Here is a 26,567-nt window from a genome sequence, read left to right as displayed (position 1 = left end):
TCTGATCAAAAGTTTGAATCTTTTGGTTTTGGTCTTTTTGGTTTAACCATATCCCCATAAGGATGCTGTAGTTTTATTAATGTTCATAGTTGAGGATTTTAAGTGCACCTAAACCATAGGAATGATGCTAAAGCTGAAACTCCAGTACTTTGGCCACCTGATGTGAAGAGTTGACTCATTGGAAAAGACTCTGATGCTGGGAGGGATTGGGGACAGGAAGAAAAGGGGACAAGAGGATGAGATGGCTGGATGGCATCACTGATTCGATGGACGTGGGTCTGAGTGAACTCCGGGAGTTGGTGATGGACAAGGAGGCCTGGCGTGCTGCGATTCATGGGGTCGCAGAGAGTCGGACACGACTGAGCAACTGAAATGAACTGAACTGAACTGAACTGAAACCATATTAGCAGGAAGATATGGATGAGGGTGGGGCAAGGAGAGGGCTTTGGTGGATTACATTTTCCAAGGGCTCCCCCTCCTGGTGCTATAGGGAGAGACAGACTCTACTACTGAGCACCTCTTACTGACTGAACGGGCTTCCCAGGTGGTGCTCAGTGGTAAAGAACTCACCTGCCAGTGCAGGAGACATAAGAGACACGGGTTCGATCCTTGGGTCGGGAAGATCTCCTGAAGGAGGGCATGACAACCCACTCCGGTATTCTTGCCTGGAGAATCTTGTGGACAGAGGAGCCTAGCGGGCTGCAGTCCATGAGGTCACAGAGTCGGACACGGCTTGAGTGACTGAGCAGCGACTGAACAAGACCAGACCTCTTTGTGGACAGGCTTCCTCTGATCCAGCCTTGCTTTAGTAAATATCAAGTTGTAGCCCTTTCTGTGCTTCCCTTTGCACTACCTCTGGCTCAAGAGGTGCCTCTCTCACCCTCAGAAGGGGTGCCTTTCTAAGACTGTCAGCTCTGGTCAGGGAGGCACCAGGACACGTGGATCCCACGGGGCTCCCTGAGCCGCAGCAGATGAGGAAGGGGCAGAGAGAGGCATGCCTGGGCCTCAGTGGGTGCTCTGAAGCGGAAGTTGGAGGAGAGAGGAGAGGACTTCATGGAAGAAAGGAAAACACAGAGTCTCTCTGTGCCACTTCCCAGGGCTCAGCTGTCTTCGTCCACGTGTGATACTCATCCCGACCTTGGCTGTTTCCCAAGGCGAAGCTCCTGGCCGCCAAGCAGAGGAGGAGCAAGAGGACAGAGGTTTGCTGGGCAAGAGGAAACCCTGGGGCTACCCTGGCTGGAGGAGGCTGACTGAGGGGAAGCATGAAGTGGGGAGGGGATGGCTGAAGTCCCTGAAATCCCAAGTTACCAGAATGCAGTTTTCCTACTGGGTTTTATTCAGTAGCCTCTGCATACGTCTGCTTCCACGACAGGAAGGACCCACAAGGGTTTTGAGGACCAGAGAGGCCAACAGAGAAGCTAGAGAAAGAAAATGAAGAAAGGATGTGGCTTCCAGCTCAGGATTCTCCCTTCCTCCCAAGCACAGCCATTCTGGGGAACATCAGTCCCCTTCCCAGCATTTCAGGGAGCCCAGTCCTTGGGAGGAGTCCTAGGGAGTCCAGGTGTAACTGCCCAGCCTAAAGTTCTCCTTTGCTCTGCCAAGGGACTGGACTTAGCCCAGAACCTAGAAGTAGCAGACCCACCCTATTCCTGGATCTCACCATCACAGCTCCCAAATACGGATCTCTCAAGGACCAGGCACTATTTATCTGCCATTTTGTGATTCTGTCAATCTGTGCTTTATACATTTTGAAGCAATTTTATGAGGGGCATACAGGTTAGATTCAGGCTCATTGTAACTTTTTCTGAATTATCACTAAGTTTTTTCCCTAATAATACTCTTTGCCTAGCAGATAAGTGGTTTAGTGTTCATTTGCCTCCTTCTGTCCTTTTAACATCTTTGTATCATGTTTTCAAAGCGTCTTTTGCAAATGGCTTACAGCTGTATATGTTTTTTAAAAACGATCTTATTTCTCGTTTTTGATGGGCCTATTTACATTTCCATTAACATACTTGAATGCATTTATACCACTTTGTTTTTTACTTTTAAAAAAGGTATTTGTTTGGCTGCATTGGGTCTTAGTTGCAGTGGATGGCATGGGCTTCTTTAGCACAGGCTTAAGTTACCCCACAGGATATGGGATCTTAGTTCCCCAACCAGGGATCGAACTTGAGTCCCCTGCATTGGATGGCAGTGGACCAGCAGGGAAGTCTCTATTTTATTCTTTTTATTAACTAGGCCACTTCTTCTCCCCACACCACCCACCTCCAAACTTTTCTTCTATTAGACTTGGCTTCCCCTAATGTTTGGATTTATATGCTCTGTTCATAAGCTCTTTGAGGTTTCTCTTGCTGTGTTAGTATTATCTATTAAGGGAGTTTATTCCAGGTTCCTTGCTCGAGAACCCAGGCTACATCTCTACTTAGGCATTTTAAAACATGTAGTCCCTACCCATCCCTAGGGCTGATTTCTCTACCTGAAACTAGGCTTGCCTCAGTGCCAACTTGGCTTACCAGTCTGGCTTTGATTTTCATGTTCATTTCCGATTTCCAAGCTTTTCCATGATATCTATAATTCTAAGGTTAGCATGACAACTTTTTAAAATTCTGCTTTATCCCACTTTGGGTATAACTTTGTAGGAGGTGCAAGGGGGTCTTTCTGGGTCAGCTTATAGACATGTTGCCTGAAATCCTTAGGCAAGTCATTCATTAGTTCATTAATCCTACAGGATGAAAGGACTTGCCTGGTAGCTCAGCTGGTAAAGAATCCACCTGCAATACAAAAGACCCTGGTTGGATTCCTGGGTCGGGAAGATACCCTAGAGAAGGGATAGGCTACCCACTCTAGTATTCTTGCCTGGAGAATCCCCATGGACAGAGGAGCCTGGTGGGCTACAGTCCACTGGGTCACAATGAGTCAGACATGACTGAGTGACTAAGCACAGCACAGGATAAAAGGAATTACTCTCATTTCCTGGGCTTCCCTGGTGGCTCAGCTGATAAAGAATCCACCTGCAATGTGGAAGACTTGGGTTTGACTGCTGGGTTGGGAAGATCCCCTGGAGAAAGGGATGGCTACCCACTCCAGTATTCTGGCCTGGAGAATTCCATGGATTGTATAGTCCATGGGGCCACAAAGAGTTGGACATGACTGAGTGATTTTCACTCATTTTCTAAAACAAGGGGATAACTATCTGTCACACTGTTCTCGTTTCATATTATTTCAAAAAATTTTCCTCTTTAAATCCCCAATGAACACGAAGGTAATGGTTTTTATTTTTAACCTACACTTTTAGTTAGAATAATGCTAGCTTCTGTAACACACAAGGCCAAAGCTCTCAGTGGCTTAAACAGTAAGTTTATTTCTTACACACTGAAGGATCTGCAGGGTCTCTGCTCCAAGCAGGTAAGGACTCAGCTTCTTCCACTTTTGGTTCCACGCTCCTCCTGGGCCCTGGACAGCTCCCTCTTCAGCCAGATGACGGGGAAGGAGAGGCTCTCGTGGGAGGTTTATGGAAGCAGCCCTGGATGTTGTCTGTGTCCCACGGGCCAGAAATCAAATGGCTACAGGTGTAACCGTGCGGGAGGCTGGGAAACGTGGGGCAGCTGTGTGCCCAAGAGGAAAGGAGAATGAATTTAGTAAACCGCCAGTCTCCCTGCCTATATTTTTTAATTCTCTGTTCTACTGTTTTCTAAATATCTGGAAATGATTTAATCACAAGGATCTGTAACGATAAATTTTATCTCCTCCATTTAACCCCTTAGGTAGGCATAGAATCTCTGCGTATTGCATTTGTATGAGTTCAGTGTCTTCATTTCTTGGTCAAGTGTTCTCTACCCAAACTTATACACTTATTTCACTCTTAACTTCTGTTTCCTTACCTTTTCACCTTCTTTGTTGTTGCTTTGGTAAAACTGTTTATTGCCAAAGATGCCCATGGAAAGAAGAGGAGGCAAAAAGAGGGGACACCCCATCAGGGAGAGAGGCCCTGATCACCCTGGGTGGCCAATCAACCTTTGGAGCTGCCCTGACTCAAACCCAGAGCCAGGCTGACCCTGGGCAGACTCTCCTGACCCTGGGCTATCTTCCTGCACTATAACGCAGACAGAAGCCCGAGGCTGGGCTACGGGAATCCATTTCTTCACGACTGCCCTCAGATCATTCAGCTGGAGTCACACCCACTTTCTCTCCAGGAACAGTCCTGGTAGGATCAGAGGGAAGACTTAAAATGTCTCAGTAGTAGGGCTCCCTGGCTTAGAGGAAGAACAGACTCCTGATTTGTTCTTCCCAATGGAACGGACAAGCTATCCTCAAAATGTCTTTGTTCACAGATTTGGTCAGCCATCCAACCAGCTGGTCACTCATTAGAAACCCTACGAGCCCTCGGCACCCTCCAGGCCCAGCCCTGGGATGTGCATACTCCAAGGTGAATGAAACCCGCCTCCTACTCTTGGAAACAGTTTCTGCATTACAGTCTCTCAGAGGCACCTGGGGGCAGAGAAAAAGCTCCAGGTATTGTGATGAGTGTTCCGACAGAGGTCTGTGAGAGGGCCTGAGAGGTCTGAGGAGAGGTCTCGGCAAGCTCAGCGTGAGGAGTTAAAGCGGGAGAGCGCAAGGCCCAGCCTCAGCACAGCCCCAACCCTCCTCAGTTCTGGGCTACAGGCACCCCGAGCAGAGCTGGCTTCACACATGTTCTTCGACTACACTGTGTCCCAGCTTACCTGCCCAGTCAGGGTCCTTCCTCAGCAAGGCTGATGTCCAGGGCAATCTTTGCGCCTCACCACTGCTCTTCAGGGCGTTTAAAACGTTGACTGTGGAGAAAAAACCCAGCAGCTCACCCAACCCCTCTTCCTGGCAACGTCATTATGAAAACCTCTCCAGGGAGGCCGGTCCTGCCTCCTTGGCATCTGTCCTTCCTTGTCAGCTCACGCTCACCCTCTCATCCACCCTCAGGCCCAGCTGTGGACGGCCAGTGGCTCCCTGTAAGGCCGTGGGGCATCAAGTCGGCCTGGGTCTCTCGCCTCCTCCTCCTCCACCACTGCCCCTTCCTGGTCTTCAGTGTCAAAACCCTGGAGAGCTGGAGCTGCAGGCGACTAAGCCTGGTGAACTACACGGGAGGACTGGTTCTGAGGAGGCCTCCTCAGAGGGGTGGCCCAGACGCTCCACAGGATTTAAACGTATGGATTCTGGGGCAAGGAAACTCAGGGGCCTCCTGGGCTTAAGTCCTGGGTGTGTCTGACAGTTAAAATTCTCCCCAAGCCATCTCTGGAGAAGAGAGGGGTTATCCATCCACTTAAGATGAAGCTGCAAAGGCCCAGGAAAGATGAGGTTGTGGCAACAGAACGAACCTTTTCCAGTCTGTTTTTTTCTTCAGGAAGGCCTGCAAAGTTACACAGCCAGCAAGTTCATGGGGACAGAAACTTCTTAAACTGTAGGAAGGCCTCATACAGTGGAAAAGTTTCCAGCAAAGGAAGTATGAATGATGCTTGGCCACTAGCCCCACACCTGCCCATTCAGAAGGCAGCACCGGGCGGGTCCTCAGGGAGTTGACTATGGACAACCTCGTTTCCCTCTTTGGGCCCCTTTTCCTTATTTCTCAGCAGAAATAACAGGAGGATGAAAATATTTCCAGTCCTGGAGAGTTCGTGGGTGATGGTTCTCCTAAGTATCATCTTCTTAGGTGTAGATGAAAGAACGCCACCTGCTGGGCATTCACACAGTTTTGGAATCAATTTAGAAAACTAGCTACACGGGCAATATAAAATTTAAAGGATTTTAAAAAAATAAAAACAAGGAAAAAGGCTTTAGAATGTAGTAAGAAGGAAGCCTGTGTAGAGTCTGTGCAGCTCTGCCACTGCCATGCTAATTCACTCTCATTCACTGCTGCAGAAGCGAACGCTGCGGCTCATCCACGGCAGGTCCCTGAAAGTCCGCTCGTCCCTTCACTGCAGACGCCCCAAAGAGCACAGTTCCAAAGGGTAACTCCTAGCGGCCCTTGACTGTTCTCCCCTGGAGAAACCCATCTTGAAGCCAAATGTTCCCAGCAGACTCGGGCCGCACACAGCTGGCAGAGTCACTGTCCCAATGTGGCCCCAGGTCCCTGGAGGGGCCCCTCTGCTATGCCTGCTCGCTGGCCCCACCTCCGCTGGCCCCCAAGCCCTTGCCGGATGCCTGGGTCTCTGCAGAGCGTGAAGCCTGCTTGGGCAGGCGGATGGGGACGTACACATTGGAGGCGCAGTGCTCCCTGAGGTAGCCTCCCCCCTTCTCTTCATAGTCCTTCCTGGTGATCCAGACGTCCTCGTTGTCCAGGTGGTCCAAGGCCCAGTCGCGAGCTCCGTACCAGGCGTCCAGCACAGGATTTGAGGCCAGCTGAACCTGGAAGACAGCAGAGCGGTCACCGGAAGGGCATCTCCCATCGGTTTCTAAGGACTGAGTGTTTAGCAAGGCTGGCTATAGAAATGCACACACAGGAGGGCCCCCTTCAATTCCAAAATGCAGCAGGACTCTCTGCAGCCCCCAAAAGGAGCTGAGCTGAAATGCCCCAGACGTTCCAAGGAAGGACACGAACATGCAGAGCGCACCAGGACCGACCTCACCGAGTAAGAGGTCCATCAGTTACTTTATCCACACCACCCTGGGCAGGGGGCAAGGGACCAGCTGCCCCGCCTCCTGCCCCCATCCGGTCGACCACAAGGTGTCAGGTGGAGACCTGGAAGACCTGGACCTGAGCCCCTCTGCCAGTGAGGGAAGCAGAGGCTGATGCAAGGTGGCTCTGGCCGTGGTGGCAAATGAGCCTCGGAGGACGTGAGAGCACAGAGGTTGCCCTGGGCTTGGTTTCCACTGCTTATTCCAGGAGCAAGACTGCGGTCAGCAGTCCCGGGAGTGCCCCCAGTGAGGTTTAAGCTGAGCACAGGGCAGACCGCTATCCAACTCAGATCGGGCTCCTTTTTCCTGGAGTCACCCGGCTAACCTCCTTTCTTCCCTCCATCTCCCATAGAAGTCCCAGGCTGGAATGGAGGTTTGGGAACTTTCTGAAATAAAGGGCAGGAGGAATCAGCACAGATGGAGGAGGAGGAGGCAAGGGACCTGTGAGAAAGGACCATCAACAAAATCAGGGTCATGTGAGCCCCGGCCGCTCTGGCGAAGAAGTGTCAGTGACGGGACGAGGGAGGCGCTCACTCCGCTCCTTGCACCGGGCAAGGGCCCACTGTGAGGATATCAAGCAGGACCATGTGTGGAGTCTCAGCGGGTCCTTCTAGCAACTCATGGAATCTAGTGTGTTCTCAGTGGCCCTCAACACAACGGCTGATGTCTGTCCATCACACGCAGGCCCTGGGCTGAGCGCCTGACTCGCCCTGCACACTGAAAGCTGGTAACGGGTGCCAAGATGACCCCCTTCTCACTGCTGAGAAAACCAGAGTGTGGCAAAACTCAGTGATGGTGGTGCTGGAGTCAGAACCCAGGCCCAGAGACCACCCCCTTAACGTACAACACGTCACATAGCATGGGGCGGGCCAAGCCAAGCCCCTCGCAGGACACACAGGCTCCGCACCCATGCGCCCTGCCGGCCTCTCCAGCCCCCGCCCTTCACAGCCACACTCAGCTGCACACCCCTCAGCAAGATTTTGGCCCCCAAGCCTTTGCTCCTGCTCGTCCTCCTGCCCTCAATCTGGAACATTCTCTCCATCCCACCCCGCTCCACACACTCTACATGACAAACACCTCCTCGCCCTCAGAAGACTCACTTCCAAGGAGCCGTCCCTGAGCTCCAAGACCCCTAGGTGCCCAGGACATCTCAGCATTCTGAGATGACTGGTCCACAAGGGGAGCTCAAACCACTTCTCTTGGTGATCAGGAATTTGGTAAAGAAATTGTGGGGTACCCCCACCAGACAGTTGCTTTTTAAAGTATTTCTGATGAATAATGACATGGGAGAATGTTCCTGGCAGGTTAAGAAGTTCAAGTTACAAAAGCCATGTGTAGAAAATGTGTGGAAGAAAGAAAAAACCTCCTCAGCCAGTCCCCTCTGCCTGTGGCCCAGGGCCTGGGTGAAGAGAAGCCCTTAATCTCAATGTACACTCTTTTTAAAGAAAATAATTTTGGTAATAATGAATCCCACATGCCGCAGAGCAAGTGGGGCTACGCGCAAAAGTACGGAAGCCTGTGAGTCTAAAGCCCGTGCTCTGCAACGAGAGAAACCACTTTGATGAGAAGTCTGCGCACCACAACTAGAAAGTAGCTCCCACTCGCCGTAACTAGAGCAAGCCCATGCGCAGCAACACAGACCCAGTGCAGCCAAAAGTAAATAAATAATTTTGGTGATAATTTTTAAGAAGTTAATTAATCTAGCTGCCTGGATCTTAGTTCCAGCACGTGGGATCTTTAGTTGTGGCATGTGGGATCTAGCTCCCTGACCGGGGATCAAACTCAGGCCCCCTGCACTAGCAGCGTGGCGTCTTAGCCACTGGGCCAAGTCTCTCAAGGTACGCTCTTGTGTACTCTCTGAATGTTTACAGTATGCAGGTCTTCCTTTGTCAATGAAAACAAAACAAAGAAGTACATAGGTTATGATTTCCATTTTGCTTAAAAAATCTGAAGAACAGAAGGAAAGCCATGAATGTGTTAACACTGGCTGTTTCTGGATGACGGAATGACTATTTTTCTCATTTACGCTATACTACTTTTGCAACCCAGAAAACAAACAATAACGCTATTTTTGAAACAGCTGGTTACACGGACAATCAGTACCTGAAAAGAAGACTGAAAGGGCCTCATCTCCAGTAGCTCCTTCTCAATTCTGACCTTCATCCCAGGATACATCATGTTCCCGCCAGTGAGGAAAACGTTCTGAACCAGCAGCTCTTGAACATCCTTAGGGTACCTGGGGATGAAACGATTCCACTGCTATAGTCTCTCCTACTTGAATATTGGAAGAGAAAGTGGATGTGGAAATGTGAGCTCTCAGTGCAAATCAGAAGACATCCACACAAAAAGTTAAAAAACAAACAAACAAAAAAACGCTTTCCACGTTTCATTTGCTTTTACAGAATGAATGTCAAACAGCTAGCTAAAACCTTAATTTGAATGGTCAATCCATTTCCTTAGCATTATGCCTTTCTAATACATGTGTTTTAAAAATTGACTTTAGTGAGGATTGCTTTAAATGCATTTAGATGAAATCTGACAAATTTATAAACCCCAGCAACCAATACCACAACCAAGATGCAGAACATTTCCATCCCCCCCAAAGTCCTGCCTCTCCTTTAGAGGACCTCCCTCTCCACCTGTGCTTTTTATTACTAGTTTACCTGACACGTTTGATCCCTTTTCTACCCACTGCGAGAAAACACTCAAAGTTATTCAAACAAAGTAGCTGCAATGGCTTTTCTTCCTTGCCAGCTGTTAAGCTGCCATTCTGTTTTAACCAACAGCAACTACAGGACCACAGGACTGTGTTCCCTACTTGTCCCATGTGAATCAGGAAAACTCACACTGCAGAATCGTATCTGTATAAATGGGTGGGGAGAGGCATGTTGTTATAAAAATGTAAACTCTTAAAAAATAAAATGCAAGGTGGCAAAAAAACTAAGTTCTGCTTGTTTTTAGGGTGATTTAGAACTACTAGTCTGCAATGATATGAAGACTTCTAGAAAAGCCAGTGCACACATATTCTCATATTGCCCAAATTTTTAAAAGACATTCTTTAAGCTCAAGTATATACACGTTGAGCAGCTACACACTGAGAAGAGACAGCCCTAACTCTGTGCCAGGCCTGGTGAGAGAAAAAGAACACCACCTGAGCGCAGCAAGTCAATGAAAAGAGATGCCCGGCCATCAGCTCCGTTGTTCAATGCAAAATTCAAGGGAATGGTTCAAGGAAACAGAAGGAAAAGAAGGTCCAGGCTCACCTGTCCAGGATGTACTGGAGGGTCTCTGCTATGCCAGCCTGCTCCTCTCCGATGAGAGATGGCTGGAAGATAATTTCTGGAGCTCGAATTCTTTCTGTCCCAACAAACAGCTGATGATACGCTGCCAAGTTAAACACGGGCTTTAAAAACCCAAGGTTTAGAAGATATTTTTAGGCCATAAGAACAAACATCCCAATTTCCAGCTTCCTCAAATTGCATTTCTCATTCCATCATAGCTTTTTTCGTGCCAGAATAACCTCTCCCCCCATTCTCTTGATGTGATGATTCAATTTTTCTACCTTCTTTAACCTCTGGATTATAAACTGCTACACATCTCCATCATGAAATGATCCTTGAGATGCAGGAAAGAGACCTGGTGAAGAGCAGTAGCAGCAAGGCTGGCACTAGAAGACCAAGTCTCCGCCAGCGACTGGCCCAGCACCCAGTCCCTGCACAGCCAAGAAAGCCTTCTCCCAGGTGTCTCAGCCTCATGTCTGTCTACCTGGTTGCCACGGTGATGGCAGAAACATGAACCCAGATCAGGATGAAACATCATGACACTCTCTTCAATTTAAATAAAAGCATCAAAAGCTACTCTTTGGATCTCAAAGTCCCTGGTTACTGGGACTGTCTCAACGAGCAGACTGTTTCTCACAGTTCCACAGTTAGTGCTGGAACCCCAATCAATCACCACGGGGAAGGAAGTCCCTGACTCTGCAAGTTTTGAGTGCTGGTACTCGCCCTTCTAGAAAAATAAAACTGAGATTTGTGGCTGGAGGGGGGAATATTCCTAAAGAAGCAGACTAGACCTGACTGGTCATTCACGTCAAGCTTCAAAGCATAAGCAAGGTCGAGGCTACAGGAGGCTAACCTGGACTGTGGCCACTGGCTTCTCCACTTCCGGCGTCTCCTCCGAAAACAGGGGCTCGAAATCATTGATGTTTTCCACATCTTCCAGAGATGGCTCGAGCTGCTCCAGGTCAGGAGTCTGAGAAGAGAAGAAACACAAGAAGACAGAACCTGTGATTCAGCGAGCCTTAGCTCTGTGAGTTGACGGTCACCAAAAAGAGCTGGGATCTCACCCAAAGTCCTGAAGGTATGTCCATACATAAAAACAATGAAAAATTTTCTAAACGATTAAAAAAAAAAAACCCAAACACACATGAACACAAGGTTAAAAGACTAAAAAGCCAGAGATGGGCTCTGTTCTTACCCCCTATCTTCCCCACTGAGACCAGTCTCATCAACTCCCAGCTTCTCTGAAGCCTTTGGAGGGGGCAGCTCAGTCTGCCACTCCGGAGAGGACTGTCCCAGAGAGACTCCAGAGATGAGGGGCCAAGAATCCAGCTGGTCACGTCCCTAAGCCCGGTCCACGCTGCCTCTCACCCCAGCTGCAATGACTGGAGAGAATCTGGACTCGGACTGCTCGGATCTGACTCTCAGCTGCGCTGCTTCTAGCTGTTGACCTTGGGCAGATTTCTTCCCTCGCCTCAATCTCAGTTTCCTTATTCATAAAACGGGAATGAAGACAGTACTTGCGGAATTGTGGAAACTAATCAAGACGATACTTGCACGGCACGGGTCCCTTATTCTGTTATCATCAGTAACTGCCTCCTGAACGGCACCAGTTCTTTGGCTCCGACCTTGGATGTGTGTCCTCCTCCATCCCCACAGCCACTGACAAGCTTCAGATCACACTGGCTCCCTCCTGGATGAAGCCATCCCATTTTTATCCTGTCTTCCTACCTCTAGCCTTGCCTCTCCCTAAATCCATCATCCTAACTGCCACCAGTTATTTTCCTAAAATAAAATCTCATCAGATTATGCCTTGCTCAGCACATTCTGAAGGCTCTGCCTAAAGGATACTATTCAGGCTGACGGATAAAGGTTATTTCAGGCAGCCACGGCCTCCCTTCCGGCTTCGTCTCCCACATTCTCCATGCAGGATGGGCCCTGCTCCCCACATGTACACTTCTTTCCATATAAAATGTCCTTCCCTCCTCATCGGATATCGACTGAAATCAAATAATCTTTCAGGGCCCAGCTCAAACATCCCAGTCCTTTCTCATAACTCCATCTGAGGACTTCCCTGGTGGTCCAGTGGTGAAGCATCTGCCTTGCAACTCAGGGGATGTGGCTTCCATCCTTGGTCAGAGAACTAAGATCCCATTAGCCGCAGGGCAACAAAGCCCCTGCAACCACAACTAGAGATCCCGTATGCTGGCAACTCAAACCCAATACAGCCAAAGAAATAAAATATTTTTAAAAACAAACAAAAATACAAACCTCCATCTGCATTCCCACAGACATCTATTACTAGTATCACATTTGATAAAGGTTATTACAGTGTGGGGCTTCCCTGGTGGCTCAGACGGTAAAGAATCTGCCTACAATTTGGGAGACCTGGGTTTGATCCCTGGGTCGGGAAGATCCCCTAGAGACAGGCATGGCAACCCACTCCAGTATTCTCCACTAGAGAATCCCGTGCACAGCATATTACAGTCCTGAGTATGGTTCTAGAGCCCTAGGTTCCGAGGTACTGAGGAGGGAAAGGACTGCATCTTAGCCACCTCCGTGCCCCTGGTCCCTGGCAATCATGCCTAGCACTGAGTGGTGAGTCCTGGGATACACCCTTAGATTTCTCTAGAATAAAGAGGACTGTAAAATGTCTAGACTTTAAAGGCTTTTTCAGTATTACTATTCACTGTCATATCTAATTATATTCCAAAGCAGTCACCTTAAAAACAAGATTACTTAGCTTTAACCAAAAACTGTAAAAAAGACAAAAAAACCCACACATTTTCCTTATCTTGATTCATATGATTCATAGAGAAGAACAAAGCTGGTCATTTCAATGCAACAGCGGGCATCCCAGAGAGAAGTGACTTCTCCACTGTGGCGGGCCTCTCTCCCTCTTAGGGTCTGCCAGGGTACTGGGTGGCAACTGGGCACGTGCGCGTGGACCGTTCTTTGGGAACCAAGCAGAACAAAAGTTTGCCGAGGCCCGGCAGAGAAGATGCAGCGTGGCGCCCCAGAACAGCCGTGAGTGGCAGAAAAACAGAGACCAGTTCAATCCTGATTCCTCGGGTAAGAGAACTTTCTATCTTTGGCCCTCTGTGCTTTCCAACAAAGGAGGGTGCTAGTGAGCTGCACTCCCAACCATTTGCAGCGACGGAAAGTGAGCATCTTTTAAGTACTCCATGAAGAAGGCTAGCAGGACTTCCTTGGTGGTTCAGTGGTAAAGAATCCACCTCCCAGTGCAGGGGACACAGTTTGATTCCTGGTCCCGGAAGACTCCACATGCCATGGGGCTGTGTGCCACAACCAGAGAGTCTGCGTGATGCAGTGAAGATCCTAAGTGCTGTAACTAAGCCCCAGGGCCGCCAAATAAATAAATAAGAAAACACTAAAAACAAGCATGCTAACAAAGCCTACTCCTTTACAACGTCCTCACTGAACACCTGCAGTGAGGGATGAAATGGATTGGTCTGTGAGAAAGAATGGATTTTCAGAATACACTAGAAGTTTAAAAATTCAGCTGTATGAATCCAATGCAATTTTTACCACTTAGATGGCATTTCAATGTGAACTGTGGTCCACATATATTTGCTCTCTTCATTCTAAAGGAACTGTACAGTTAGAAAATACAATAAATATTTTTTGAAAGGCAGAACTGGTTGGCCAGTGTTGTGGCCAAATTTAGCCCATGAATCTTACTGTAATTGATCTAATTTTTAACAATCTCTCTGATTGACCATTAAGGCTTTGGGACAGAGGGATTCATCAGATCTGTTGTACTATGTAGAGAAACCTTTTAAAGTCCAACAATTCAAAATCTCCCCAAGCCCAGAGAGATTTGAATATGTACCCTCAGATCACAGGACAAAGTAGGGACTTGGTAAGTACCTGCTGAACGAACGAACAGAGTGACTGAATCAGGGCATGTAAGAAACACAGAAAAATGAACAAAGAAAAGGAAAAGCTAGCTCCCCAACTGCTCGGGAATCACATCTTCACAGTTACTTGATTTCCTTTCTTTTTAAATCTGAAATCCTCCATGTGCATGTAGCTTAGTGGTTCATCTCTGATATAAAGATGCCGACACCCTGTGGACATGTTGATAAGCAAGATAAAACTAAGTACAGATAAACAAACAACACAGGCAATGTGAACAGAGGATTCGATGGTTGGATGGCACCATCAACTCAACGGACATAAGTCTGAGCAAACTGAGTCAAAACTGAGCGACTGAACAACAATGTGGATCCAGATCCCAGTAACCGAGGCTCAAATCTGAAACACAGATCTGGAAAGTGGGAGGAACAAGCCAGAAAAGGCACGCTGGTTCTCCTAAAGCCGATCTGAGACTAATACAGAGGTCAAGGCCCCTTCAACCCCGGACCTCAGGGATCCAGTCTGCTGTGTCTAGGAAGTCTGATTCAGGACCTGCTCTGCAAGCGTCCATGCTCATGGCCAGTCACTGTCCTCATGTGATCTACAGCCTGTCGGAGAGGTGGGGAAGGGGAGGCTGAGAGCGGAAACCGTGAGAGTCGGCCTCCAGCGGAGACAGTCCCTGCAAAAGCAGGCTGCCTGCTGAGCGAAGGACAGCTCTGAGGCCCCGAACGAGCAGCACACTACATATACCCAGCGGCAAACCGCAATTTTCCACCGGACTGTTTCTTTCAAAAAGTAAAGGCTTTAGAATTTAAAGGTGACTTAAAGACAAAGGTCAATAGCTGGACTGGCTAACCCTGCTCTGGAAGTGTCACAGGCAGTGAACGAGTACCTTTACTTTAGAACTCTAAAGATGACAGATCCAGCAACAATGCATCCACCTATGATCACTTTTCTCCAGATCTAGAGGAGAGCCAACCAGAGACCTGCAACGAGGTGTGACCTGCAGGCAGCCCCTTCCCCACGAGGCCCAGTGCTAGGGTTTGATTTACCCAGGGCCCTATCTCAGGCCCACCTACCCGCCCACCCTTTCAGCCACATGAATACTTATTCACAGTCCATAGGCAGGGAAACAAAAAGGAGAGACTGAGAAAATCAAAGAGTTTTAGCAACTAACAAAAGGCCGGTTTTAAATCAACCCGCAAATACCTTTTCAAGGTTTTTAAAATAACACTTATTTCTTAAAAATTAACATGTGCATAACAGGAAACTGAAAAACACAAGAAGCAAAAAACAATGTCATTCACAATCACAAGCCATTTACCATCTGATGTGCCCTTCTGGGTCTCAACTGTTTATTTCCTATTGAGCATGTCTATTAGCACCTATAAAAAAACTCCCAGATTATGTGTGAAGTGTGATCCCTGTCCTTAGGGAACACTGAGGTGGAAAGGTGGTGAATGAAAGAGTAATCATCATATATTAATAAGAGATCAGAAGAAAGCTGAGGCATTGATGATGATCCAGGAACCATCAGTGGGGCAGCTTCACGCTCAAGATGGGCCACACAATCAGCCTGGTTATGTTCTTCCTTTTCTTTTTTTTTTTTTTGTTCTTCCTTTTCTACTTGCACACTTCCCCCTCCCAGGGGGCCAGGGCGCTACCGGGTAAAACCCCTTGGGTCAGCACTCCAGTTGGTACAAGGTCAGTGCCATCCCTGTCCCCATCTGTGCTCCCAGAGACATCAAACACCACTCTGTTCTGTTTGCCGCTCAAGTCTGGTCATAACCTTTTTGTCATCAGCCTTTCCTGGACACTCCTCTGTCCTCAGAAAGGGCTATTCTATCTACACAACCCCTCGAGACCTCCCTTCTGAGGCCCCAGTACCTCTGGCTTGCTGTCCACCACGTCCACCTCGAGACTGACTTCTGCTTGAAGGATCTTCTGCTTCGCCTGCTCCACTGCGGCACTGAGCTTCTGGATGTAGGACTGCAGCTCCTCCGGGGAGTCCATGTTCAGCTCTATCAGGGCCTTGTGAAACTGATCCATCTGGCCGTCCTCCAGGAGCTCCTGCAAGCAAAGCAGTCATAACACGCCCTCAGAGATGCGCATCCAGGCGATCACGCCCAGGAGGGAGAGAAGGAGCTCAGAAGCTGGATGGACAGGAAGAACGGCGGGAGAGGGCTCCCCGCGCCTGCCCCTCCACACAGCCGGCCCCAGCCGCCTCTGGGCTCCCACACATCACCATCTTAGCACCACCTGAGCAGGCAACATTCATCTATGCGGACAGATGTCAGAACTGTGAGCTTCTGGGTGGGCCAAAGGCGGGAGAGTGGCTAACAGGAGACGGAGGGAGGCTCCTGGGCTGCTGGCAGTGCTCTACTTCTTGATCTGGATGTGGCTGTGTGGTGCATTTCAGTGGTAAAAACTCACTGAGCTAGACCCTTAAGATCTGTGCGCTCTGCATCATGTGTGCCACACTTAAGCCAAGAAGTTAAAATCAAACAAAGGGGACTATAAGGATAAACTACATCAACAAGGCCAAGTCCACAGCTCTTTCAGCAATTTCTGCTGCTAAAATTTCCTCCACACACGTCATCTCTACACAGATGATCCCGCTAGACTCCTCCTTGACCTCAGGGTCGGGGGGACTGAGACGGCTGATGCGTTCCACAGCTGGGGCAGAATCTACAGGAAGAACAAGGCAGGGGCCCACTCAGGGGTCTGCATCACCTGCACGTAGAGCAGTCGGTCCAGCCGCTCCTGATCCAGCTGCAGCTTCTCCTCCCGCCGCCGGGCGTTGAGCTCCTGCAGCCGCCGCAGCTGCTGCTGCCGCCGCTCCTGCTTCTCCTCAGAAGTCAGGGTGCTGCCCAGAAGCTTGCTGGAAAACGGGAGCTGCATCTTGTGAACGTTGTCCTCATAGTAATCGGGGCACCGCCATTTCTGCAGCTCTTCAAAGGAAGCGTTTCAGAAGTTAGGAGATGGGCACACCATTAGCCCTGAGATTAGAAAGGTGGGACCAGGGTCCCAGGTGCAGGGGAAGATGGAGGAAGCATGCTCCCCCCATTTCTGAACCCACCAGATCAATGAAATGCAGCAGTAAGACCTGGACACGATGCCAACACATCTGCTCTGAGAAAACTGGTAAATAAAGCTTTTCAGATGGAAAGAATATCACCTGGAGCACCAGAAATGAAGGAAACACAACTGAAATGATGAATGGACTCGATTAACCTCCTCCGGAATTCTTTAAAATGTTTGACAACTGAAAGTAAAAACTGTGACGATGTCTGATGGGCTTCCCACGCATGTAGATGTGACATAGAAAACAAGTCAGACACAAAGGAGGAAGGACACAGGGGCCTCTAGAGTGCGAACATCTCCAGGTTCCACTTTAAGTGGTAAAAAAGAGACCCTAAGACTGTGAAAAGCCTGTTAACTGTCATCTCTTGAGCAACCACTAAAACAAAAAACCTACACAAGAGAGATACGGTGAAAAACACAATAGATAAATTAAAACGGAATGCCAAGAAAACCGGTGGACCTAAACCCAGACACAAGAGGGACTAAATTCACCGTAAATGGTCTTATCAGTTAAAAGATAGAGACTGAAAGAAGGGATTTTTAAGGAAAGGATCTGTTAGAAAACTTGCTTTGAATATAATGTTTTATGTAGATTAAAAGGCCAGGAAAAAAACCACCACACGAGCATCAATCAAAAGGAAGCTCAAGTGCCTATACTACTGTCCAAGTAGACTTCAAAGCAAAGAAAATTGCAAAGGATAAAAAGGAACATTACATAACGGTAAAAGACCAATTTGCCGAGAAGACGTAAGAATCCTAAACGTGTACCTAACTAAAGAGCTTCAGATACTTGAAAGCAAAAAATGACAGAACTGAAAGGAGAAATAGGAAAATTCACAATTCTCCCTGGAGATTTCAACCCTCTTAATAATTAGTAATAAATAATCGGTACAGCTTGATGGACAATGAAGCTGGGTTGACAAGAACTGAACCAAACCAACAACCAGCGGAACCCGAATGACATCACAGACTACTTCATCCAGCGACAGCAAGACATACATTCTTTGCAACTGTACACAGAACATTCACCAAAACAAACCATGCCTGGGTCCTAAACCAAACCTTCACAAATTTAACTGATACCAGGGAAAAGAAGTTCTTTGACTATGACAGAATTAAAGTAGATATAAACCACAGAAAAATAACTGGAAAGTCTCCAACACCTGGCTATATTCTAAATAATCAATGGTTGTAAATAAAAAAAGGCTTGAGGGAAACTTAAAAATATCTGAACTCAATAAAAATGAAAATACACCATATCAAAATCTATGGAATGTAGATAAAGGACTGCTGAGAGGGAAATTAAAGCTTTAAATGCCTATATTAGAAAGAAGTTATGATAAAAATCTAAGTTTCTACCTCAAGAAACTAGGAAAAGAGGGCAAAGTAAACCTAAAGCAAGTAGAAAGGAAGAAATAATAAAAAGAAGACATCAATGAAACTGATGAAACTTACAGCTACACCTATTAAAGAAACTGAATTCCTTCAGAAAAATAAATCCCCCAGGCTCAAACAGTTCTGCTGCAGAATTCTAACAAACATTAAAAAAAAAAAAAATCAACTATTTACTCAATCTTTTCCAGAAAGTTAAAGAAAACACTTTTCAGCTCATTTAATAAGACCAGCATTGCCATGATCCCAAAAACAAGACAAAGACAGTAGAAGAAAACAGCAGATCAATATACCTTATGAATACTGACACAAATACTTCATAAAATTTACCAAATTACATCCAGCAATACATAAAAAATAACACATAGAAACAAGCAGGGTTCAAGGCTAGTTCAATATCTGAAAAGCAATCCTTATACTCTCTTAAATGAACAGTCCAAAGCACAAACACCATAGGATCATATGAGATGCAGAAAAAGCATTTCACAAAATTCAAAAACCCACTCATGATAAAAATGATCAGCAAAACTTGGGACAGAGAGGAAATTCCTCAATTTGATAAAGAGTAAAATCTCACTGCATTTCACAAAAATTCACTGCATTTCTATACCACAGCAGTGAGCAACTGGAAACTGAAATTTGAAATAAGAAAAGAAATAATTTAGGCATAAATCTAATAAAACATGTACAGGATCTATATACTGAGAACTATAAAATGCTAATGAAGGAAATGAACAAAGACCTAAATAAATGGAAAGACACATTATGTTCCTGGATTAAAAGCCTCAACATAGTAAAAAAATGTCACTTCTCCCCAGTCTGGATTTAGCATTATATTTGGATTTATATTTAGAAGGTTGCTGTTTTATATACAAACTAATCTACACATTTAATGTTCTTTCAATCACATCCCAACAGAACTTTTGGTAGATATGGACAACCTGACCCTATCATTTACATGGACAGACAAAGGAACTAGAATAACCAAAAGGATTGTTAAAAAGAACCAACATATGAGACTTATTCCCTTAACTGAAAAGTTTTTGAGGAAAGTAAATATCAAAAAATGGAAGGGGATGCTAAAAAGTATTAAGTGTAAAAAAGTGGGCAAAGAGGGAATTCCCTGGGAGTCCTGTGGTCAGGACTCTGCACTGTCACTGCCGGGGGCATGGGTTCCCTCCCTGGCTGGGGAAGATCCTGCACGCCACACCTCGAGGCCAAAAAAAAGCCTGTCAAGAGTGAGCAAGAGAGTCACCCTGGGAACAATTTAGGGAACACCCCCAAAGGCAGACAACACTCGGAAGCTGCAGGCTGACATCCTCTTCGTACCTTCCACGTAATCCTCAGCGATGTAGCTGTGCTCGTGTAGGATCTCCTCCATGCGGCTGAGAGTGATGGCGGCCAGGTGCCCGGGATACTTCAGCTGCAGGAGACGCTGGAGGTAGCCAGCTGCCTGGCTTCCTCCCAGGTTGATGCGCTTGCAGTTTCTAGCATCTAACCTACATCCAAGAAGTGGAAATAGCACTGAAACTTTGGCAACGTGGAGGAAAAAATATGGAGCAAGTGGACAAGGGGGGATGATAATTTAATGTAGACTAATAAGGAAGAAACTGACTGGTAGGGGAAAACAAAACAGTTGGAGGGACTTTAAGTTGCCTTAGTGCAACCTCTGACCCAATGCAGGCGTTCCTAGACCACATCCTGACAGACACATGGACATTTAACTTCTGGTGTGGTGTTGGAGAAGACTCTTGAGAGTCCCTTGGACTGCAAGGAGATCCAACCAGTCCATTCTGAAGGAGATCAGTCCTGGGTGTTCTTTGGAAGGAATGATGCTGAAGCTGAAACTCCAGTACTTTGGCCACCTCATGCAAAGAGTTGACTCATTGGAAAAGACTCTGATGCTGGGAGGGATTGGGGGCAGGAGGAGAAGGGGATGACAGAGGATGAGATGGCTGGATGGCATCACCGACTCAATGGACGTGAGTCTGAGTGAACTCTAGGAGTTGGTGATGGACAGGGAGGCCTGGCATGCTGCAATTCATGGGGTCGCAAAGAGTCGGACACGACTGAGCGACTGAACTGAACTGAAGAGTCTCAGAAGGCAACCAGGTTCAAAGCAAAGAACATGCTCTCTGAAGTCAGACCCTCATGTGACTTGTCATGTATTTCTCAAACTGTGGTTCCAAGGCCACACATCCTGGAATTAACTGGGGACAACATTTAAGGTGACAATGCCCAGGACCTGTCTGCTCCGGGGAGGACATAGGGATATGCACTTTTTCTTTTCTGGCAGTGCCACAGGGCATGTGGGATCTTAGTTCCTCAACCAGGGATCAAACCTAAACCCTCTGCAGTGGAAGCTCAGAGTCTTAACCACTGACTGCCACTGAAGTTCTGGGGGATATGCATTTTGACAAGCTTCCCAGGTAGCGCCAGTGTACCCCTGCCCTACACACTCCACTTCTACTTATGCAAACACATTAAGTAACCACATACACACTGGCTTACTGTCATCTCCTAAGAGTACCAGGTTCCTCTCACATGACGTGAAGGGGAGGAGAACCAGAGTAACTTTATAAATTCTCAGTGTGAGTAAGGGAGAGGAGCTGGGCTCTAGGAACTTGCTGTGCACTGAAATGATGCTGCTCTATCACACCTCACCACCAGGGGCCAGCACAGAACAGGACATGCTCCTAGCTTCCAGGTCATTTTCTCTCAATATAATATAACAATATTATTTTTAATTTCTGCATATTCTGCTTACATAAGATAGAAAATTCTGTGCAGCAGGAGTGTTTTGGAATGCATAACAATTACTTTTTTCTTCATAAACGTTTGTACAAACTTCAAGAGAAATTCCCACAACAGGGCACAATAAATTCGTCAACCATTATTTTCACTTAAATATTCAGACTGTTTTACAAAGTGCCATCTCCTACATGATCTCATTTCATTCTCAGGGTAACCCTGAGAAATCAGTTTTTCCCAAGTTTATATGTTAGGAAACCAAGCGAAGAAGTTAAGTACCTCATCCTTAGCAGGGCTGCAAACCCAGGCTTTCAACTCCTCTCCTTATTTACACACTCACTCTATACAAAGAGAAACCTTCTCAGGAGAGTATGATGCTGGCCTAGTCTCTCTCTCTCTAATTTTTAATTGGAGCACAACTGATTTACAATATTTCAGGTATATAGCAAAGTGATTCAGTTATATATAACATATGTATATATGTATACTTTTTCAGATTTTTTTCCATTGTGCTTCCACCGGGCTTCCCTGGTGGCTCAGATGCAAAGAATCTGCCTGAAATGTGGGAGACCTGGGTTTGATCCCTGGGTTGGGATGATCCCCTGGAGGAGGGCATGGCAACCCACTCCAGTATTCTTGGCTAGAGAATCCCCATGGACAGAAGAGCCTGGTGGGCTACAGTCCATGGGGTCACAAAGAGTCAGACATGACTGAGTGACTAAGCATAGCACATATATATACTTTTTCAGATTCTTTTCCATTGTAGGCTATTACAAGATACTGAATATAATTTCGTGTCCTACACAAAAGGTCCCTGTAGTTTATCTGTTTTATGTATACTGGTGTGTCTCTGATAATCCCCAATTCCATATTTATCCTTCCCTTCCTGGCCTAGTCTCTTTGAAGTAAAAGTGAAAGTTGCTCAGTTTGGTCCCACTCTTTGCGACCCCATGGAGTATATAGTCCATGGAATTCTCCAGGCCAGAATACTGGAGTAGGTAGCCTTTCCCTTCCCCAGGGGATCTTCCCAACCCAAGGATTGAACCCAGGTCTCCCACATGGCAGGCGGATTCTTTACCAGCTGAGCCACAAGGGAAGCCCAAGAATACTGGAGTGGGTAGCCTATCCCTTCTCCAGGAGATCTTCCCAATGCAGGAAAAGAACCAGGGTCTCCTGCATTGCAGGCAGATTCTTTACCAACTGAGCTATCAGGGAAACCCCCTGGCCCAGTCTCTTTATCAGAGAATAAAAGCCCAACTATAAAATAAGAACACATTTTAAACATGACAGAAACTACCCTCAACTTTTATACAACTTGGAAAAATAATCTACTACATATCTATTATGTACCATTCTTGAAAAGAAATGTCCAAATAATTGTCATTAAAGAGCTTTAAATAAAAAAGCAAAATAGCACTTAATTGAAAAAGTGACTCCAGAACACAACAGTCTAAGTTAAATTTATTTCAATAATTTACTCAGAACATTTTTATTGAGTGCCTACTACCTACAGATACTTGTGTTAAGCTATCTATTTCACTCTAAGAATAGTGAGTTTCACTATCAGTGAGTTTCACTTTCAGAATCATACAATTATAGAATTACAGATTTGGACCTCAGAGACCATCGACCACAACTCAAGCCAGGAGGTCACAAGGACAGATGGTGAAGTGACACGTCTATACTCACACAGTGAGGCAGGTCAGAGTTAAGCCCAGAGGTCAGTTCATGGTTCTGTACTTGCTCTTTCCACTCCCCCTTTACAGTAGGTGCCCAATAAAAGTTTCCTGAATGCTTTTCAAAACAGCACTCAAATGCCATAAGTACAACTCACCTCCCTTGTAAGATGGGTAAAATATGTGTACACTGATATCCAGATGAAATGATGAGCCCGCTGGAAATCATGTTCTTTGGGTTATTGTGGTAGAAGCTGAAGAGGCTGTCTATCCCGTAGGCAACCTTAGGAATCCCGTAGCACTCAAACAGAAGTTCAGACATCATCTGTCGTGAATACAGTGGGGTGCACACGGCTTCTGTCAAAACTATGGGATGATCAACACAGCCCTACTTTGAAAGAAAAGAGCAGATTGTTAGGTGCTAAGAGGATACACTTTTCAAAGCATAAAAACAAACAAAAGTCTTCATTGCAAGGACTGAATTGGCTTTTGGTCTCCAATCAAAACACCTGATCAGAAGCAATTGAGAAACACCCCTCTTCCCTGGAAGCTTCTTTGGAAAATATGAAAGTAGGGTCAGTCGTGTCCGACTCTTTGGGACACCACAGACTGTAGCCCAACAGGCTCCTCTGTCCATGGGATTTTCCAGGCAAGAATACTGGAGTGGGTTGCCATTTCCTTCTCCAGGGAATCTTCCCAGGGATCGAACCTGGGTCTCCTGCATTGCAGGCAGATTCTTTACCATCTGAGCCGCCAATGCTCATAGTAACTTAAGTCAGTTCAGTTCAGTCCAGTTACTCAGTCATGTCCAACTCTTTGCAACCCCCAAGGAACGCAGCATTCCAGGCTTCCCTGTCCATCAGCAACTCCAAGAGCTTGCTCAAACTCATGTCCATCGAGTCAGTAATTCTATCCAATCATCCCATCATCTGTTGTTCCCTTCTCCTCCTGCCTTCAATTTTTCCCAGCATCAGGGTCTTTTCCATGAGTTAGTTCTTCCCATCAGGTGGCCAAAGTATTGGAGTTTCAGCTTCAGCATCAATCCTTCCAAGGAATATTCAGGACTGATTTCCTTTAAGATTGACTAGTTGGATCTCCTTGCAGTCCAAGGGACTCTCAAGAGTCTTCTCCAACACCACAGTTCAAAAGCATCAATTCTTCAGTGCTCAGCTTTCTTTATAGCCCAACTCTCACATCCAAACATGACTAATTGAAAAACCATAGCTTTGACTAGATGGACCTTTGTCGGCAAAGTAATGTCTTTGCTTTTTCATATGCTGTTTAGGTTGGTCATAGCTTTTCTTCCAAGGAGCAAGCATCTTTTAATTTCATGGCGGCATTGTCAACTGAAGTCAAGCCCCATCCAAACTGTGAGCCAATCATCTGGCTCTATCTTCAAAACAGCTCCAGAATCCAACTGCTTCTTATCACATCTGCCATTCCTTCCTCATCTAAGTTACCATCATCCCTCACCTCGGAACCGAAACAGCCTCCTAACTGATTTCCCTATTTCTACCCTATGACTCAGGCCAGTTCATTTTCCATATAGCAGCTATAGTGATCCTTTTGAAACAAAAGTTACATCCCTCTTTTGTTCAACACCCTGCAATGGCTCACCATTCCACTTATAATAAAAGCCTACAAAGTGTGTGACCTCTCTGACTTCTACTTCTACTTACTGAAGTGAAATTGCTCATGTCCAACTCTTTGAAACCCCATAGACTGTAGCCCACCAGGCTCCTGCATGCATGGAACTTTCCAGGCAATAGTACTGGAGTGGGTTGCCATTTCCTTCTCCAGGGGATCTTCCTGACCTAGGGATCGAACCGGGTCTCCCTCATTGCAGGCAGATGCTTTACGGTCTGAGCCACCAGGGAAGACCTTATAAGTAAAACCTTCCACTTACTACCCTCCCCTCACTCTGACTATCCTCAATTAGGTTTAGGGCACACTCTTGCCTCAGGGCCTTTTCACTGGCCGTTCTGTCGCTCCGGATTACTATTCATTCAGATATTCACAAGGCTTGCTCCCTCAATCGTCTGCTTTAGTCCTTGCTCAAAACACCACCGTTACCCTGAGTCCTCTCCCTACCCATCTTACTGAAGAGCTGTAACCTTCTCCTCTCCGTCTATCATGCCGTAGAATCTACTGCTTAATTCTACTGTTTATTATCTCTCTTTTCATACTAGAACGTCTTTCCATACTAGCTCCATAAGCATAGGTTTCGTGTTACGTTCTCGGACGTATTTCAAACACTTAGAAAAGCCCCCATTGAGAGTAGGTGCTCAACACATATCTGTTAATAAATAAATGCACTAACAAACCTAAACAGATGCTCCAAAGGGCGTTATTTTGTTCACTGGCATATCCCAACCGCCTAGCACAGGACTTACTTACGTTAGGCGTTTAATATTTGACAGACTGACCGAATGACTAAATGACAGCTGGACCAACTATCATCCCTCGGACAGCGGAGTGACACCGGACACAACCACACCCCTCTCCTCAATCCTAACCCCACCTCGCCCGTCACCTGTGAGGAGACACCCAGATGCTGGAAGCTGTAGTCAAGCAGCAACTCCTGAAGCTCCAGGTTCACCGGCACGTTGCGGTCGAAGGGCGATCGCAGCATCCAACGCAGCGGCTCCAGGCTGCCCAGCGCGTTCCCCACCTGCGGGCCCGCCCCGCCCCGAGCCCCACCCCGCCCGCGGGCGCACACAGCGCGGAACTGCAGCCGGGGCTCGGGGCCCGGGTCCGGCCCGGGGCACGCCCAGCCTGCGCGGGCCTGGAACGACCCATTGTCCAGCACCAGTGGCACCGGCAGTGACCCGTGTGCCACCGGGCCGGCCTCCAGCACCGGATCTGGCGCAGCGCGGGCATCGCGGAACGGAAACACGTTCGTGGCCAGGCCTGCTGTAGTGGCCGCCGCCATCTTGGAGCGCTGCTGGCTCCGCCCCTCGGCGCGGCGCCACCACGGCGCGAGACTCCGCCCCCGACGCAGCGTGCGCCCGTGCAGAGCTAGACTCCGCCTTCGCAGAGCCGCGGCTACCTCCAAGCCTGCCGTGCTGTTGCCCGTTAATGCCAACCTGCTGCTGCTGCGAAGTCGCCTCAGTCGTGTCCGACTCTGTGCGACCCCATAGACGGCAGCCCACCAGGCTCCCTCGTCCCTGGGATTCTCCAGGCAAGAACACTGGAGTGGGTTGCCATTTCTTTATCCAATACATGAAAGTGAAAGTGAAGTCCCTCAGTCTTGTCTGACTCTTCGCAACCCACCAGGCTCCTCCGTCCATGGGATTTTCCGGGCAAGAGTAATCCCAACCTACTTCTCACCAAACTCGCCCTCGGTAGCCCAGGCCGCCTTCGGGGACCGCTAGGCCACGCCCACCCTGGTTGTGGTTTAACCTTGCTCCCAGCTTTCAACCTGTTACTACCCTTCGCGGCTGCCGGGACTCTGACCAGCAAACCCAGGCCCGAATGCGTAAAGCCATCGGTCCCCGCCCCTTCCTTGCCTCCAGATCTGAGCTGAGTTCCACCGGGCCCCGCCTTTCCGCCTAGCCACGCCCCATTTGCCTTCTGTCTCCTTCCTTCGCCATTGACTGCTCCCCACGTCCACGTGATAACTTTGCCTTTAGCCATGGAAACAAACTCAGGGTTAGCTGACTGCTCGATTTCTTGACCAAGGAGTTCGCTACTCAGGCGTGTTCACTGTGTGAAAATTCATCAGGTCGTTCACTTATGATTTGTGCACTTCTCTGCAGGTATGTTAAAGGAAACATGGTGGCTCAGACGGTAAAGAATCTGCCTGCAATGCAGGAGACCAAGGTTTGATCCCTGGGTCGGGAAGATCCCCTGGGGAAGGAAC

The 26,567-nt window shown here is 47.5% G+C and overlaps 1 protein-coding gene across 2 annotated transcripts; it reads right to left on the bottom strand.

Annotated features, from left to right (window-relative positions):
* Positions 3,341 to 25,776, bottom strand: ACTR5 (ARP5 actin-related protein 5 homolog). Of its 2 annotated transcripts, XM_018057860.1 has the most exons (11): positions 25,239 to 25,776; positions 22,864 to 23,093; positions 19,608 to 19,777; positions 16,536 to 16,753; positions 15,690 to 15,872; positions 10,780 to 10,896; positions 9,909 to 10,048; positions 8,749 to 8,881; positions 5,349 to 6,375; positions 4,722 to 4,811; positions 3,341 to 3,605 (listed from the first exon to the last, which is right to left on the bottom strand). In XM_018057860.1, the coding sequence occupies exons 1-9, from the start codon at positions 25,635 to 25,637 to the stop codon at positions 6,118 to 6,120; spliced, it is 1,848 nt and encodes a 615-aa protein (XP_017913349.1). In that variant the 5' UTR covers positions 25,638 to 25,776; the 3' UTR covers positions 3,341 to 3,605; positions 4,722 to 4,811; positions 5,349 to 6,117. The 2 variants fall into 2 exon arrangements, with proteins under 2 accessions (XP_017913349.1, XP_017913348.1); XM_018057859.1 differs by having other exon boundaries at positions 4,722 to 6,375.

The sequence above is a fragment of the Capra hircus genome, chromosome 13 (genome assembly GCF_001704415.2).
Source record: "Capra hircus breed San Clemente chromosome 13, ASM170441v1, whole genome shotgun sequence".
NCBI lineage: Eukaryota > Metazoa > Chordata > Mammalia > Artiodactyla > Bovidae > Capra > Capra hircus.
The sequence above is the reverse complement of the archived record's forward strand: the minus strand, read 5'-3'. Positions and strand labels throughout refer to the sequence as shown.

Bases quoted from the DNA above. Each gene is read 5' to 3' on its own strand.
- ACTR5 (XM_018057859.1), bottom strand. From the start codon at position 25,637: ATGGCGGCGGCCACTACAGCAGGCCTGGCCACGAACGTGTTTCCGTTC. The intron at 19,778-22,863 runs GTGAGTTGTACT...TCTTGGATGTAG, and splicing joins TTACCCATCTTACAAGGGAG to GTTAGATGCTAGAAACTGCA. The intron at 6,376-8,748 runs GTACTGATTGTC...GCTGTCTTCCAG, and splicing joins CCTTTCAGTCTTCTTTTCAG to GTTCAGCTGGCCTCAAATCC.